We start from the raw sequence: 16,206 nt of genomic DNA, 5'->3' as shown, positions 1-16,206 counted from the left end.
TTCTATATATAAAATAGCTACAAGTAAATGTATAAAATTATATTTATGTGGTTGATTATTCAGTCGTTGTAAAAGAGAAAAATGTTGGTGAAATTTATTTAAATTTTTAAAATAAAAATTTAAATAGGGTTGACTTTTAAAATTTCATGGAAACTAATTTGTTTATACGCTCAAAAATTTTCGGAGTGAACGCGGATTAAATCTGGAGTGAATGGGAAGTGGATGATTTTTTGTATATTTCATCAACTCAAGAGTGAAATTAACTCTAGAGAGGGTTTTATTTCAATATTAAAACTCCGGATCAGATGCCCATTCAAATTAAATCCACATTACTCTGAAATCACTCCCTTGTAAAAAAACTCATAAAGGAATCCCGCCTAGATAGTGGGTTCCCACATGGTTTTTCGGATGAATTCCCTTATGCTTTCCGATGTGAATATTAATCTGTTCTTTTATTCATATATGAATATACGTATTTATACGCGTATCAATAAACGATAGACAAAAATCCAGATACTCTGGGTTTTATAGAAATTACATATATAGAAACCCATATTCTTGTATGAATTTCCCATAAAGAAATTCATATATCCAAGTTCTTGTATGGGATTTCAGGAACCCATGGTTTTCTACATAAATTCTTATATAAATTCCTACACTTGAACATTAATTCCTATGGATTCTTACATAAATCCATATTTTTCTATATGGATTCCTATGGGCTCCCACGAAATCTTATATGGATTTTATTGATAGGGTCTCCTTAAAAAAAAATCTTTACAGTGTAGTAATACTCTACTACATTAAATACACAGATGTAAAGTCCTGCTCAATATCAGAAAATTTGAATTTTACCGCCAAATTTTAATTAGTTATAATGTGATATTTTTTGAAGTATTTTGCGAGCCAAAAAATTTTACTGCTGAATATTAAAAAATTTATTAAAGCAAAAAAAAAATTTTCTGACTTGTCAATGGAAAAAAATCTCTTTTTTGTTATAGTTCTGTAAAATCACAAAAATTTTTAGTGCAGAGAATGATATTATAACTTTTAACAAAAATTTTTTATACAACTATACTATGAAATTCTATAAAACTGAAATCTATATATTAAAAGACTTTTAGATTAATATAGCGTAATAACTGCGGATGTATACACATTCGACTTTGATCTCGCAAATACTTTTTTTAAATTTTCTCTTTGACGTAATCAGCAACGTTATTTCCGTTATATTAACTTTTAAAACTTCAGAGTGGACCAAGTTAATTTAATAAAAAATTCAAATTAAAAAATAATATGAAAAACTTAGCAATACTATTTCAACTTATATTTTATTAATTTTTTTGTTATCATAAAATATTTATTTGTACTCTATTTGGAGTAAAACGTTTGCATGAATATTAATTTTAAACAAGTGCAATCAAATTACAATCCATGTTTACCGATTTACATTAATGTTTTGCATGAGAGCTTACATGTTTCTATTTAAGGATACATAGCATTAATAAATCTGGGATCACAGTATTCAACGAAAAAAAAAAAAAAAAAAAAAAAAAAAAAAAATATTAGTAATTGTTATATATTTATTTATTTTTTAAATATTTATTTGTAGATAATTTATGAGAGTAAAATTAAATAATTATTATATTATTAAATGATGAAATAATCGTATACATTACACTATAGTATTTTTATAATTTTAATGGTTTATTGATGAATATAACAAGCTTAATTCAATGATAGATGTAAACATGTAAGCTTAATTCAAAACAATTTCAAACAAATTATTTTATTTATATGGAAATTATTATCATGTATATTTTGCATAATTATTGTCAGTTTTATATGTGAAATTAATCTGAAATCGATTGTGTCAATTTAATATTTTATGGTATACATATATGTATATATATATCATGAAGGGAATAAGTATATTGAGTGTGCTGATGCATGTAGTTCATAAAACAAAAATATTATTCAAAATTGATAGAATATTCGTACACGGAGAAAATGAGTTTTAAAAGTCTATTAATATTTAGTATATTTTAGTTAACAAATACTAATGTAAATCATTGATTTACATTACTTTTATTACTATTTCATTCGTGTTCGTTATTGATAGAATATCTATTTTTATTAAAAGTATATTCAATTATTACTAAACGTTGAGTAATACACTTAATTATACGATTTAACGATTTTTATTTTGTAAAAATATATAAATTAACTAAAAGTATGTACTAAATACTATACAGTATGCAAAAGTTACCATTTGTATAGCGATTTCTGTAAATCGGATCAATAGAATAGTATTGAGTATTGGACGGCAGCTAAAAAATTACTGTACAGTTTGTAATTTTTCTAAAGCTGACGGATAAAATTAACAATTGGAAGAGATTGCGTACAAAAATATATATTACAAGTTCAGAAACTTTCGTTTAAAAGAGACTTCGGACCGTCAGACTGAGGGCAGAATTCGCGCGCGGGAGATCAGGGTTCGAATCTCGGCGCAGCCAAATTATTATTAAAATTTAAAATTCACACCAACACTAGTCCACGTCTCATAAATAATAAGCATATTAATAATAATAATTTAAAATTTAAAAACTGACAAAATTTAACTTTGTTCAACTTTTTTATGACATAGTAAAATTTACTATACTACATAATAAAAATTACTAATTATAAGAATAATTAAATTTTTAAGATATTTTCCTCCGTGTACGAAAAAGCGATAAAAAAAAATTTATTTTATATTTAATGTATTCCAAACTTTATTGATAACATAGGAAATCTTTTCTGTTATTGATTTAGTAAAAAATTTTTATTTTTAAATTGAGAGAGGTAATATATATATATATATATATATATATATAGATTTCAGGATTGTAAGTACGGTACTAAAAGTCATAAAATGAGTTTTTTTTCACTTATTTAAGACGGATTAAAAGCAGTCTAAAGAATTTTATAATAACTTTTACTATGTAAGGACGTAAACTTGAGCGATAAAGAATATATATATATATATATTTTTTTTTTTAATTTAACGGTGTCCACTTTATTTTATATCTTCTTTAAGTGATAAATTTTTTTTCTTCAATAAATGTCAAAATACTATTAACAAGAAAAAAAAATTAAGTATATATAAATTTTCATACTCAAGCTCCTGAGCGTTTTAAATATATTAAAAAAAATCTTGAAAGTATCAATAGGATTTATAAATAAAATTACAAGAAAAAAGTTATAGAAATGTCAATAGAATTCAAGATTAAAAGTTTATTTTTATTTTTTTTTTTTTTTTAAGAATATTGAAAATTCTATTTATAATCGACGTACGACAGTCTATCTCTAGTACCACAATTTGAAATAAACTATAAATAAAAACTTTGACGAAATGTAATATTGACATATATTATGTCACAGAAACCGTTCTATCTATTTACTTTTCTTCTGAGACTGTAGTTTAAATCTACATGTCTATTATGCACAAAATTTTTACTTAAATTCAAATAATTTTTTAAAATAACCCATGTCAACAAAAGATCGTTGAAAATAGAAAAATTACTCGAAATACACATGAGAATTTTTTTTATCGAATTCAGTCTTTCATTTATTTGTTGAAATTAATAAATTTCTATTAACTCAGAGTTTAGACAAATAAAAAAAAAAAAAAAACATTTTTTTAGCAAATTTTAATTTGACTATTTTATTAAAGTTCATGCAAGTATTTTCCGTGAAAAAAGAACACTTGAAAAATTACAAGTTTTGCTGAAAAAAGGTCTTGGGAAGAAAAAAAATGAAAGATGCGAATTATATTGTAATTTTAATATTACCCTTTGAAAATTACCGTCTTGGCTTGAAATCTTACGCTTTTTTGTTCAAAGGGTTCGTTTTTGCTATAGAAACTTTAATTTTTCAAGTGTTAGTTTTTTATTTTGCTGTTTTTCATTTTTTTTTTACTTCCCGCCAAGAAAACAGTAAATTTTTAAATATTCGGAAAGTTGTTGTTTTTACCCCGATTTTCAAAAATCGAATTTTTTTTTGAGTTTGTTATTTAACAGCAGTACTGGATTTTGATAAATTTTAATTCATACCATCTTTGGTCGCATTAGGGCCAGTTTTGAACAATTCAAAAATTTTAATAAAATATTTCTAATTTTGGAATTCGATCTTCGATTGGAAAAAAAATTTCCGCGTGTATATAAGCGTTGAAAAGTTTATAAATCAATTTTTGTCTGCTTCTGATGCCTGGAATATTTTAATTTTACCATAAAAAAATAAGATTTTAACCCGACGAGCTTAAAAACATTTGTCACGATGTTTTGAAGTTTTCGCGTTCCAAGGCAACAAAAAGTTTTGGGGCTATCTCGCAGGGTCAAACATTTTCCGACAAATTTTATTACACTGCAGATACAACGAGGTAATAACTCAAACTATTGTAGTGAGAAATATGGAATATAAAAAGCTAAGAAAAAAAATTTTTTTTCTCACTGTCCATTCACAAAAATACATACATCTTGATACATAAATCTTGAAACTATTCCTAAAATGGTATTGTTGAAGTTTTTGTCACCTCATTTTTTTTTCTTCGTTTTCGACAAAAAAAATATTTTTTTAAATTTTTTTATAAAAAAATTCTAAAAAATAATTTATACTCATCATTTTGAGTTAAAACAGACAGAAGTTTGGTTTTTATTGAAATGTACATATATATTCGGCTTTTCCATATTTCATTTTATCTTTTGTATCATTAGTAAAAAATTTTATTAGTATTTTTTCAAGCACAAAAATTATTTGACATACTCAGAATACTTTTGAAATCTATGTGAAAATATATAAAAATTATTGACCCATGTGCACACACACATACATAAATATTTTACTCGATTGTTACCACGAGGGCTACTGCGAATAAGCCTTCAGCTATACACGTTCAACCAGTGGAAATAAAATTTAAAAATTCAACATCTCTCAAAAATGGCCTGTTGCCAAAAATTCACTTAATAAGGATGAGCATTTAGCCCTAAATATTACATAGCTGTATAAAATTCCATTCAATTGGAGGTCAACTTCTTTCCGCGCATCTAAAACCCACTAATTATAAGCCATTATATAAAGACCAAGTTAAAAAATTTTAATTGCAAATAAAATTAAAATTAACAGTAAAAAAAAAAAAAATATTTCGAATGATTAATTTTTTTTTGAATTAAATTCAAATCTATATTTAGCCGCGGATAATTTAAAAAAACGTCAGTACAGTTTTTATAAAATTAATTATGTAAATGAACGAGCGAACAATTAATTTAATAAAATGGTAATTTAATTAGTTCCACGTTATAAAAGACGGATATATTTGTAATTATTATTTTTCAATATAAGGACCTGGTTCAATAACGTTGAGAAAATATATATATGTATTGATACTTTTAAAAGCGAGTTAATTAATAAATTAATTAACTAAAAAACAAGAACATGGAAAGAGGATTTATTAAGCGTAATTTAGTGTTAAATAACAGTCATATAAAAAAGTTAATTGATAAAAAAAATTTAATGTTTTTTTTAAATACATGACGGGACAGAAATAGACAATATACAGAGGAGGGGTAGGCATAACGGATCATTACGAGCGATTGATAAAAATTGTTAATCTTCATTACGACTCTAATTATTATTTTCATACAATTTTGAATTTCCAAAAATTTGTATCTAAAAATTTCTTATTTTTAATTTTTTTTTCTGAAATGTCTGTACACAGAAAAAAAGGATTTATTGGTAGAAATTTTTACTTGTCTCAATAAATTTTTCCTTTTCCTAAGAAAATTTTTATTTTCAATTTAAATTACAAAAAATTTATCGCGCCAAAAAAAATTTTTTTTTTTTTGTGTAAACTCTATCTTTAATAATTTTGTTTTTTCATGCACCTGAAGATCGCATTGATTGCATTTCACGAAACAAAAATTCATGTATTTACTGCATTGCATGTTTTTGCAAAAACGAAATGAAAAGAAAAAAATCTAGATCATGATTCGTTAAATGTTTCGCACGTCAACCGAAAATTGTAGTCCCACTCAATTATTCCTCAAGCCACCTATCAACAGCCAAATTACAAATTTTTTCGTTTCGCTGCGCAAAAAACGTTCCGATTTTCAGTACATGTTTTTTTCGGCATCTTCAATTACCAACAGTATTACAAATTTCTTTCTTCACTTAGATTAGATACAAATAATTTCATTACTTTTTGTCGGAAGTGGTCTGTTTTGTCCTCTTGTGGAAATTTTTTTTCCATGGCAATCGGAAATTCAGTTTAATTACTTTAACAGGAAGTGAAACAAAAAAAAAAATCGTATAAAAATGCACAAAAATCTATTATTTCCTCAGCGGTCCAGATTCACTCTCCCTTTTTCTACATTTGTCAATAAATCGAGCCAGAAATTTTTTTTCTATTTAATATACCTCAAATCGTTTGAATTGTGGATCGTTAAGTCTGTTTGACACAATTCCAAAGAAAATTTAAAAGAAAAACGTTACTACATATACATCGGACGGAATATAGATAGCGTTGACGTTTGAATAAAATTTAAAACGTAAAAATGATTCAGTCCATATTAGAGAAAATTTTAAAAATTTATCTCTCATGTTTCAGCAGCTACTCCCTATTTTTCACATTTTCCCTCGAGTCTATATCCACTCAATCTTTTTTTTTTCTCGGTGAATATGCATTCGCTTATTTGCAAGTACATAATTTTGTCTTACTAAATTCTCAAGAGAAACTGATTTTACTCACCGTAAGAGTGATATTTTATCATTACAGCTGTTGCATAAAAAAAAATTGTTTAATTAACAAGACAATCGTATATCATTTTTATAATTTATTTAAAAAGTTTTATCTCATAATACATAAAATTTAACAAGTACTATATTTTTAGCGGGTTTAAATATTCCCACACGTCAGTATTTTTTATAGCAGGTCATTGTTTTATAAATTTATTTTTTAATTGTGTCAAAGCAGCCTTTTCAATGGCAGATTTTCGCCGAGCCTTTGTGCAGCTACGGCATAATGTGTGAGTGGTTTGTGACTTTGTACTCGGAAAAATAAATACCCATGCTAAATAATAAGTTGGCTAATTCGCTTATAAAGACATAATGTATTATAAATTATAACAATATAATATGAAGGTATATATGTATAACTTATTCGTCTTACACATCGTTAATTATTCGGTAGCTTATATCAAAGGATTTCATTGAAGCTTGAGTTAATCTTTTAGGATTTCTCTTGGCATAGTTTCGTTAGACTACTGCGGAATGTTAGGGATGTGAATTCGACCGAAAACTAATCGCCCTCGGGTGGAGAAAACAAAGTACAGTCATTCAGCTTGAGGCGTGGATCTCTTGGGACTGAAAATGGCGAACAGAGCTTCCAATAACTAGTCCAGTACGCTTTGTAAAATTAATTGTCAACGTTACATTCTTCATGACTACATACACTTTTTTATTCTTTTCTTTTATATTTATTTATGCTTCACTGTTTTTATTGTAAAAGTATTGGTTACTATGTAATATCTAAATATATCAATGACCTTCGGAAGAAAAACTCAGAGTTTCGTCCTGTTTTGTCCTTATGTCACTGTGTGACCATTTCTACCTACAGGTCCATAACTTTGTCCTTTTTGGAAATAACTATACACAAAATTAACATTTTTTGAGTGTTTTTACGGATTCTAGCAGAAAAAACTGATGTCAATTCCGGAAAAAAAACTTTTTTTCAGGCAGACGAATCCTAGAGTTTCGTCCTGTTTTGTCCTTTTGATACTGTGACTATTTCCATACACAGTAGTCCATAACTTTGTCCTTTTTGGAAATAACTATACACAAAATTAACATTTTTTGAGTGTTTTTACGGATTCTAGCAGAAAAAACTGATGTCAATTCCGGAAAAAAAACTTTTTTTCAGGCAGACGAATCCTAGAGTTTCGTCCTGTTTTGTCCTTTTGATACTGTGACTATTTCCATACACAGTAGTCCATAACTTTGTCCTTTTTGGAAATAACTATACACAAAATTAACATTTTTTGAGTGTTTTTACGGATTCTAGCAGAAAAAACTGATGTCAATTCAGGAAAAAAAACTTTTTTTCAGGCAGACGAATCCTAGAGTTTCGTCCTGTTTTGTCCTTTTGATACTGTGACTATTTCCATACACAGTAGTCCATAACTTTGTCCTTTTTGGAAATAACTATACACAAAATTAACATTTTTTGAGTGTTTTTACGGATTCTAGCAGAAAAAACTGATGTCAATTCCGGAAAAAAAACTTTTTTTCAGGCAGACGAATCCTAGAGTTTCGTCCTGTTTTGTCCTTTTGATACTGTGACTATTTCCATACACAGTAGTCCATAACTTTGTCCTTTTTGGAAATAACTATACACAAAATTAACATTTTTTGAGTGTTTTTACGGATTCTAGCAGAAAAAACTGATGTCAATTCCGGAAAAAAAACTTTTTTTCAGGCAGACGAATCCTAGAGTTTCGTCCTGTTTTGTCCTTTTGATACTGTGACTATTTCCATACACAGTAGTCCATAACTTTGTCCTTTTTGGAAATAACTATACACAAAATTAACATTTTTTGAGTGTTTTTACGGATTCTAGCAGAAAAAACTGATGTCAATTCAGGAAAAAAAACTTTTTTTCAGGCAGACGAATCCTAGAGTTTCGTCCTGTTTTGTCCTTTTGATACTGTGACTATTTCCATACACAGTAGTCCATAACTTTGTCCTTTTTGGAAATAACTATACACAAAATTAACATTTTTTGAGTGTTTTTACGGATTCTAGCAGAAAAAACTGATGTCAATTCCGGAAAAAAAACTTTTTTTCAGGCAGACGAATCCTAGAGTTTCGTCCTGTTTTGTCCTTTTGATACTGTGACTATTTCCATACACAGTAGTCCATAACTTTGTCCTTTTTGGAAATAACTATACACAAAATTAACATTTTTTGAGTGTTTTTACGGATTCTAGCAGAAAAAACTGATGTCAATTCCGGAAAAAAAACTTTTTTTCAGGCAGACGAATCCTAGAGTTTCGTCCTGTTTTGTCCTTTTGATACTGTGACTATTTCCATACACAGTAGTCCATAACTTTGTCCTTTTTGGAAATAACTATACACAAAATTAACATTTTTTGAGTGTTTTTACGGATTCTAGCAGAAAAAACTGATGTCAATTCCGGAAAAAAAACTTTTTTTCAGGCAGACGAATCCTAGAGTTTCGTCCTGTTTTGTCCTTTTGATACTGTGACTATTTCCATACACAGTAGTCCATAACTTTGTCCTTTTTGGAAATAACTATACACAAAATTAACATTTTTTGAGTGTTTTTACGGATTCTAGCAGAAAAAACTGATGTCAATTCCGGAAAAAAAACTTTTTTTCAGGCAGACGAATCCTAGAGTTTCGTCCTGTTTTGTCCTTTTGATACTGTGACTATTTCCATACACAGTAGTCCATAACTTTGTCCTTTTTGGAAATAACTATACACAAAATTAACATTTTTTGAGTGTTTTTACGGATTCTAGCAGAAAAAACTGATGTCAATTCAGGAAAAAAAACTTTTTTTCAGGCAGACGAATCCTAGAGTTTCGTCCTGTTTTGTCCTTTTGATACTGTGACTATTTCCATACACAGTAGTCCATAACTTTGTCCTTTTTGGAAATAACTATACACAAAATTAACATTTTTTGAGTGTTTTTACGGATTCTAGCAGAAAAAACTGATGTCAATTCCGGAAAAAAAACTTTTTTTCAGGCAGACGAATCCTAGAGTTTCGTCCTGTTTTGTCCTTTTGATACTGTGACTATTTCCATACACAGTAGTCCATAACTTTGTCCTTTTTGGAAATCACTATACACAATATTACCATTTTTTGACTATTTTTACGGATTCTAGAAGAAAAAACTGATGTCAATTCCGGAAAAAAAAACTTTTTTTCAGGCAGACGAATCCTAGAGTTTCGTCCTGTTTTTTCCTCTTGACATTGTGACCATTTCCATGCACAGTAGTTCATAACTTTGTCCCTTTTGGGAATAACTACACAATATTAAAATTTTTTGACTATTTTTACGGATTCTAGCAGAAAAAACTGATGTCAATTCCGGAAAAAAAAAACTTTTTTTCAGGCAGACGAATCCTAGAGTTTCGTCCTGTTTTTTCCTCTTGACATTGTGACCATTTCCATGCACAGTAGTCCATAACTTTGTCTCTTTTGGGAATAATTACACACAATATTAAAATTTTTTGGCAGTTTTTACGGATTTCGAAATGTTGGTACTGTTCAGAGTGAGTAACTCACCCCATGTTCTTTGTAGAGACTAGAAAATTTTCAGAAAAAAAATTTCTATTAAAAAGTAGGTTCTCATTTTACCCCACACTCCCGTGTAGTTTTTTTTTAGTTTTATAAAACGTTAAATTTTTTTTGTGTTTCAAGTTGCAATTAAATAATTTTTAAAATTTTATTCTTCTGTTAGAATAATTTCTGGGTTTAATTTACACTTGCTCAAGAAAAATCGTGATAAAATAAATTTTTTTTACTTTTTTCTGAGAGACTTGGGTTTCCCTGGGTTATTTGAAATTCAAATGAATCTTTTTCCTATCATCAAAACCGAATGTTTCTCGCTGAGTTTAATTTATTAAATTTAACATGAGAAAAAGTGTCCTGTCTGCGGTTACATCTGACGCTTAACTTGTAGCTTTAGTATATTTCTCTCTTGAAAAAACTTAAATAAATATTATTTCTTTCACCAAAGTGCCTCTTCAATTATATATACATTAAATTTTGTTTATCATCGATATCTACTTGACTGTAATTTTTAAAAATAAATGTCTGAGAAAAATTTATCAGTTATACTAGAATAACTGCTATTTTTAAATATATGTTTCATACCAAATTAACATATCTCCTAATAAAGAATAAAATTTTCGCGTGATCGCATCTAAAAAAAAAAAAGGCGCGAGTTAAATTTATGAAAAATAATGTGCTCTCAGAAAATTTTTCTCATTTTCGCAACAAATTATGATAGATATATAAATTACCTTGCTATATATCGGAATGTCATACAATATTAGATATATATATAAACCGTAAAAGAGAATATTAAAGTATGAGGGATTAATTTAGCAAGTAATACGTCAACGTCAGGTCAATTGTATTCCGTTGTTTTGTCATTCAAAGTAGCATGTAATTCCGTACATACGTCTCTCACTCATCCTTGATCCTCACTTCATGACGAGCTCATCCGGCCATCAAGCCATGAATTCTTTAACATAAAACCGGGCTTAGAGTTTTAAAAAAAGAAGGATTCGCGGACTTAAAAATTTTAAATAAAGTACAAGGTGTATGGCTAAAATAGAAAAAATAAAATTCTCTAGTGAAATAGCAGTGTATATACAGTAGATGCCAATCTAATGTGTCATAATTGTCAATTTACTGACAATACTCTTTGTCATATGTCCAGAGAGAAATTAATGTACCGCGCCTTAAATTAAATTATTTGTCGTGTCAGTTCATTGCAGTATTTGCAGTAAACAAAAATTACTTGATGCAATGACACTGATATTTCCTTCTCGACTTCTCAGTATTTATTTAATTACCAGTGGCTTCCATTCATAACATCTGAGTTAATTGCTTTAATAATATGAATAATTATCTTTGCGTGAAGATTATTAATTTTAGAAAGTCTTTAACATAAATTATCCATGAACTTTATAGAAAGTATATATATATATATATATATATATATATATATATATATATATCAGTATCATCAGATCAGTATCGTCAGATTCTTTGACATCATTTTTTTTTTTTTTTTTTTTTCAAGTACAATTTCTATTTCTACCAGAATTTAATTCAAAATCATTATCTTGATAGCAACCAATTTTTAATTTTTAAATTTTACTTTAATTACGAATTAATTAAACAAAAAAAAAATATCGTGGTCTGGATTCGAACCAGGAACCTCTGAGTTAACCAGGCAGGCAATTTCTCATGATAAGTGAACCCTCTACGAATACTTTGTAAGTTCGAAGTATTTGCACACCCTTAATTTATATATATGTATATATATATATATATATGGATGAATAAAGACACACTTAGTTGAATGAGTATTGGTGAATGATCAAGGTAATCTGGAACATGAGCATGTCAATGGATGCATCAAACACCCATAATACAATGCTAGAGAGCTTCGATTTCTAATCTCACAATAATCTGCTGCAATCACTCATCAATCAACATTGTATTGTTTTAGAGGTTTAGGATGTACATTCAATCCTCGTAACCGCTGAATAATCCCGATATCTACATTCTTGTTATAACTTAATTATAAAATTATGATTTGAGTGAATTACTGGACATGTGATTTCGCAAATATGTCATATATATTATATATATATGAAATTAAAATTATTATATATTATAACGCATCCAAAAATTGATTCTATTAAAACTGACGTACTTCAAAGTAAATCTGTCACTCGATAAATTTTTATGCAAAGTAAAATATTTCATAGAAAATTTAATTCAAAATGTTTTTTAAATTTTTATTGATTATAATAAAAATTTTCTCTTTACTATGAGGTCTTAACTTTTTGTTCAAGCCTACGGTTTTGTAGTTTATTTTTTTTCTGATAAAATTAAAAGTATCGGCTTTGATTAAAACGTGAATTTTAATCTAGATAAACAAAAGTGAGGGTATTTTAAATTATTCTTTTTTATTTTATCTGGAAATTATATAATAAAAAAAAATTTATACTATAAAGTTTTCGATATTTGAAAAGATTTACGATTACGAATTTTAAGAAATCTGTATCTGGCAAACGGTTGAAGATAAGAGGGTAAAGAATACTCGCAATATTTTTTATCGCCTACAGAAACAGATTATGACATTAGCCAAGTATTAAATGGCATATTAAAAAATTTTTCGGCTTGACATAGAATACCCTATACATAAGAAAAGCCAGAGAAAACGTCAGTACTAATAATATGATACCTTTTTTTAATTTAAATAAAATCAAACTTATTTTTCCATACCATTAAAAAAATTATTTTTCATGCACCGAAATTTTCAGAGGCTCCAAAAGTCGTCGAAAATTTAAATGCAGCGAAAAAAAGTTTATAAGTAACTTAAAATTTTTTAAATATCAAAAACTATTTACATTTTATTATTATTTTGATAATGAAATTTTCTTCGAGTACTCACTCATAAATTTATCTGTCAAAAATGAAATTAAAATATGAACATTGAGTAGTGGTTGTAGATCTTCCTGGACTTTAAGTAAATTCTCACGTTTCGTATTACAAGGAGGCTCTTTATTTCGATAATAAATGAGATGTTCCGTCGTTGGACTGATAAATTTGAAAAATGAGGCGAATAGCCATCAGTATAATAAATATATAAATATATATACACACATAGTTATAATGAATATTAATTTCATCAGCATAATTGACATTTAAATGCACTATAACGAGGAATAATATTATTATGAATATGTCTATTGTGGTAGACGTACAGTGAAGAAATAGCGTTTGAAATGTCAATTATCAAGCAAATGATGATAGTATATACATGACAATAATAAGATGAAATCGATGCGTTTAAGTGGTTCTTTGGTAGTGCAACAAGTAAGGTAACAGCTGTTTTCATACAGACAAAGCATATATAGAGGCCATATATATACTCGATTTGGCCAGAGTCCAAGAACAGCGGGTAGACTACTTATCGTACTCAGGAGGAACCACACTGAGAGTTGTCGAATTAGATTACGTGTTGCTAGTCAGACATAAGATACATCGATACAAAACAATGCATTATCTTATATAGTAGTAATAATAAAAATCGGGTAAATTCGATCAGATTCGATTTGGTCTAGATTGCTTTCATCCTATTTTTTTACTGTAAAAAAAAAATAGTGTTAAAAATTGACTCAATTCAACACCGCGTGGGTGTAGGTGGTGTAATTTGGCGGTGTTAAATCGGTCTAAAAAAATCCTCGTATAGAAATTAGAAAAAAAAAATTTAGGTGAAGGGGGGAGCAAAATGAGCCCCTTTAAATTTTGAGGCCTCAAACGTTTAGGGGCCCAATTTGCCCCTCCCCCTTTTCCCTATTACATATAAAAAAATATAACAATTCAATGAATATTATCTAGGAAATTTTAATTTTGCTATGTACTTATTTGAATAATTATTTATGTTATATATAATTAATTCAAAAATTACCCCCACTAAAATTACCCTCACTATTTCAATCACCAATAATTTAATTTATTAATAAAAATACTGTTAAAATTTTAATGATCGAGTAAGTTTAATATTTTAACACCGGGAAATTTTTTTAACACCGTTTTTGGTGTTAAAATTTAACACCAAAAATTTTAACACCTACACCATTTTTTATAGTGTATGACATTGTTAACACTTGTGTATATTATCTCTTTAACTTCCGTTTTCAGTTGTATAGAATGATAACTGTAGTGAATATCTATATATCTATATATATGTATATATATGTAGTATCTTTGATAATCTTACCGAGAGTAACTTTAAAGCAAAATCAATTTCCTGGAACTATCAGTCGACTCAATTGATTAATTTAGATCTCAATGATATTGATTACTTATTCAAACAATTTCCGTCAAAAATTTATTTAAAGATTGTGGTTTGTTAAATTATATAAATATAAAATATAATTGTATTTAATTTAATATTACGCTTAATAAAAATTAACATTATTGATAATTAAAAAAAAAAAAATCCAAATTTATATTGCTGACAAAGGAATTTTATTTATTGGATTGCTTATATTTTCCGATACACACTACGGTTAATTTAATTAAATTCAAAATTAATTATGAAACTATTTAAGAGGATTATAATAACAACTTACCACAATCGATAAATTTCACAAAAAGTAATAAAGTTTTAATATTAAAATATTATAATAATAATAATAATATTAATAATAAAGATATTGGATAATTGGTATAGATTGTATTGGTATTTGATTTACCTCAGGAACGTTGGAGATGCGATGCAGGGCGAAAGTCTGACGTTTAGGGGTTGAGACATACACTGAGCTGATGTTAAGGACCTAGAAGGTCCTTTAAATTTTTATTTTATTATCAAACTATTTTACTTTGCTGTCAAGTTTTATGAAATAAATGATAAACATACACGCTTAGTCACGCAATAAATATAATAATAATAATATTTATAATGTGATTAACTAATTAATTATTTATTAAAATCACAATTAATATACAATATATACGCGGTTAAATATCAGTCACTGTTGGTGTAAATCTTTTAAATAATCCTTTGTGTACACAATATATTTTTTATCTCAGTTTTATCTTCTTCTGTGTTCTCATTGATCAACGAGACTCTCGAGTTATAACAGAGAAATATACGATAGAAGGTCGAGCCGCCGGTGCGAACCGTTGACTGAACCACTAGCAAAGACGCAGGGGGTGGTTCGCTATGGCATACACGTTATACTCTACGCCACCGTAAACTGAAGCTGGTGCGCGATCCTACGATTCTGCGCGTTTATATTCTATATATATAATAGAGTTCCATATGTGTGTATGTATACATATATATATATATATATATATATTTTTATTTTTTATCCATGTTACCTTTGTCCCTTTGCATCGTCTGTGGACGACCTTCACACTGACGTGCCGAACTAACTCACCATCAGCGAACAATCTCCAATAAATCTTTAACAATCGAACCTAAGTGTACTATTATCGTTGAATGACTCGGTCTACTATTCAACAGTGTCATTTTTTTTTATTCCATGATTATTTTGTAGACTTGATCTCTACTGTTAAAGGGATAATGTACTGTATAGACTTGTCTTGCTCACGTTGGCGAATTTCGAGAGATCTCACAACTTTTTACGACCACTCGACGGATACGATAGAGATAACTTGTCTACTTTATCGTTTATTCTGATGTAAAAAAACTTTTATACATTTTACTTGTACCTTTTTTTTCGTTTGCCGTTTATTTGGTTGTTAATTTATTTAAAATATATATACGTGTATGAGAAAAGCGATATCATACTGGGATTCAATTCATTTTTTACAGCCACACATTTTTAATTTGAGATTTTACCCTAGACAAAAGGTTTTAGGAA

General features: G+C 27.8%; 1 protein-coding gene across 1 annotated transcript in view; it reads right to left on the bottom strand.

The window, feature by feature from the left end:
• LOC103579535 (dexamethasone-induced Ras-related protein 1) overlaps positions 1-15,851 on the bottom strand; it is a 37,409-nt gene extending 21,558 nt beyond the window's left edge. The window contains exons 1-2 of the mRNA XM_053739579.1: positions 15,771-15,851; positions 15,070-15,150 (exon numbers count right to left, since the gene is read on the bottom strand). Of these exons, the coding sequence (XP_053595554.1) occupies positions 15,070-15,150; positions 15,771-15,851 (162 nt within the window). The remainder of the gene's footprint in view (positions 1-15,069; positions 15,151-15,770) is intronic.
• Positions 15,852-16,206: the final 355 nt, after the last annotated feature.

Source organism: Microplitis demolitor, chromosome 5, assembly GCF_026212275.2.
Source record: "Microplitis demolitor isolate Queensland-Clemson2020A chromosome 5, iyMicDemo2.1a, whole genome shotgun sequence".
Classification (NCBI taxonomy): Eukaryota; Metazoa; Arthropoda; class Insecta; order Hymenoptera; family Braconidae; genus Microplitis; species Microplitis demolitor.
This window is presented reverse-complemented; position numbering and strand designations above follow the sequence as displayed.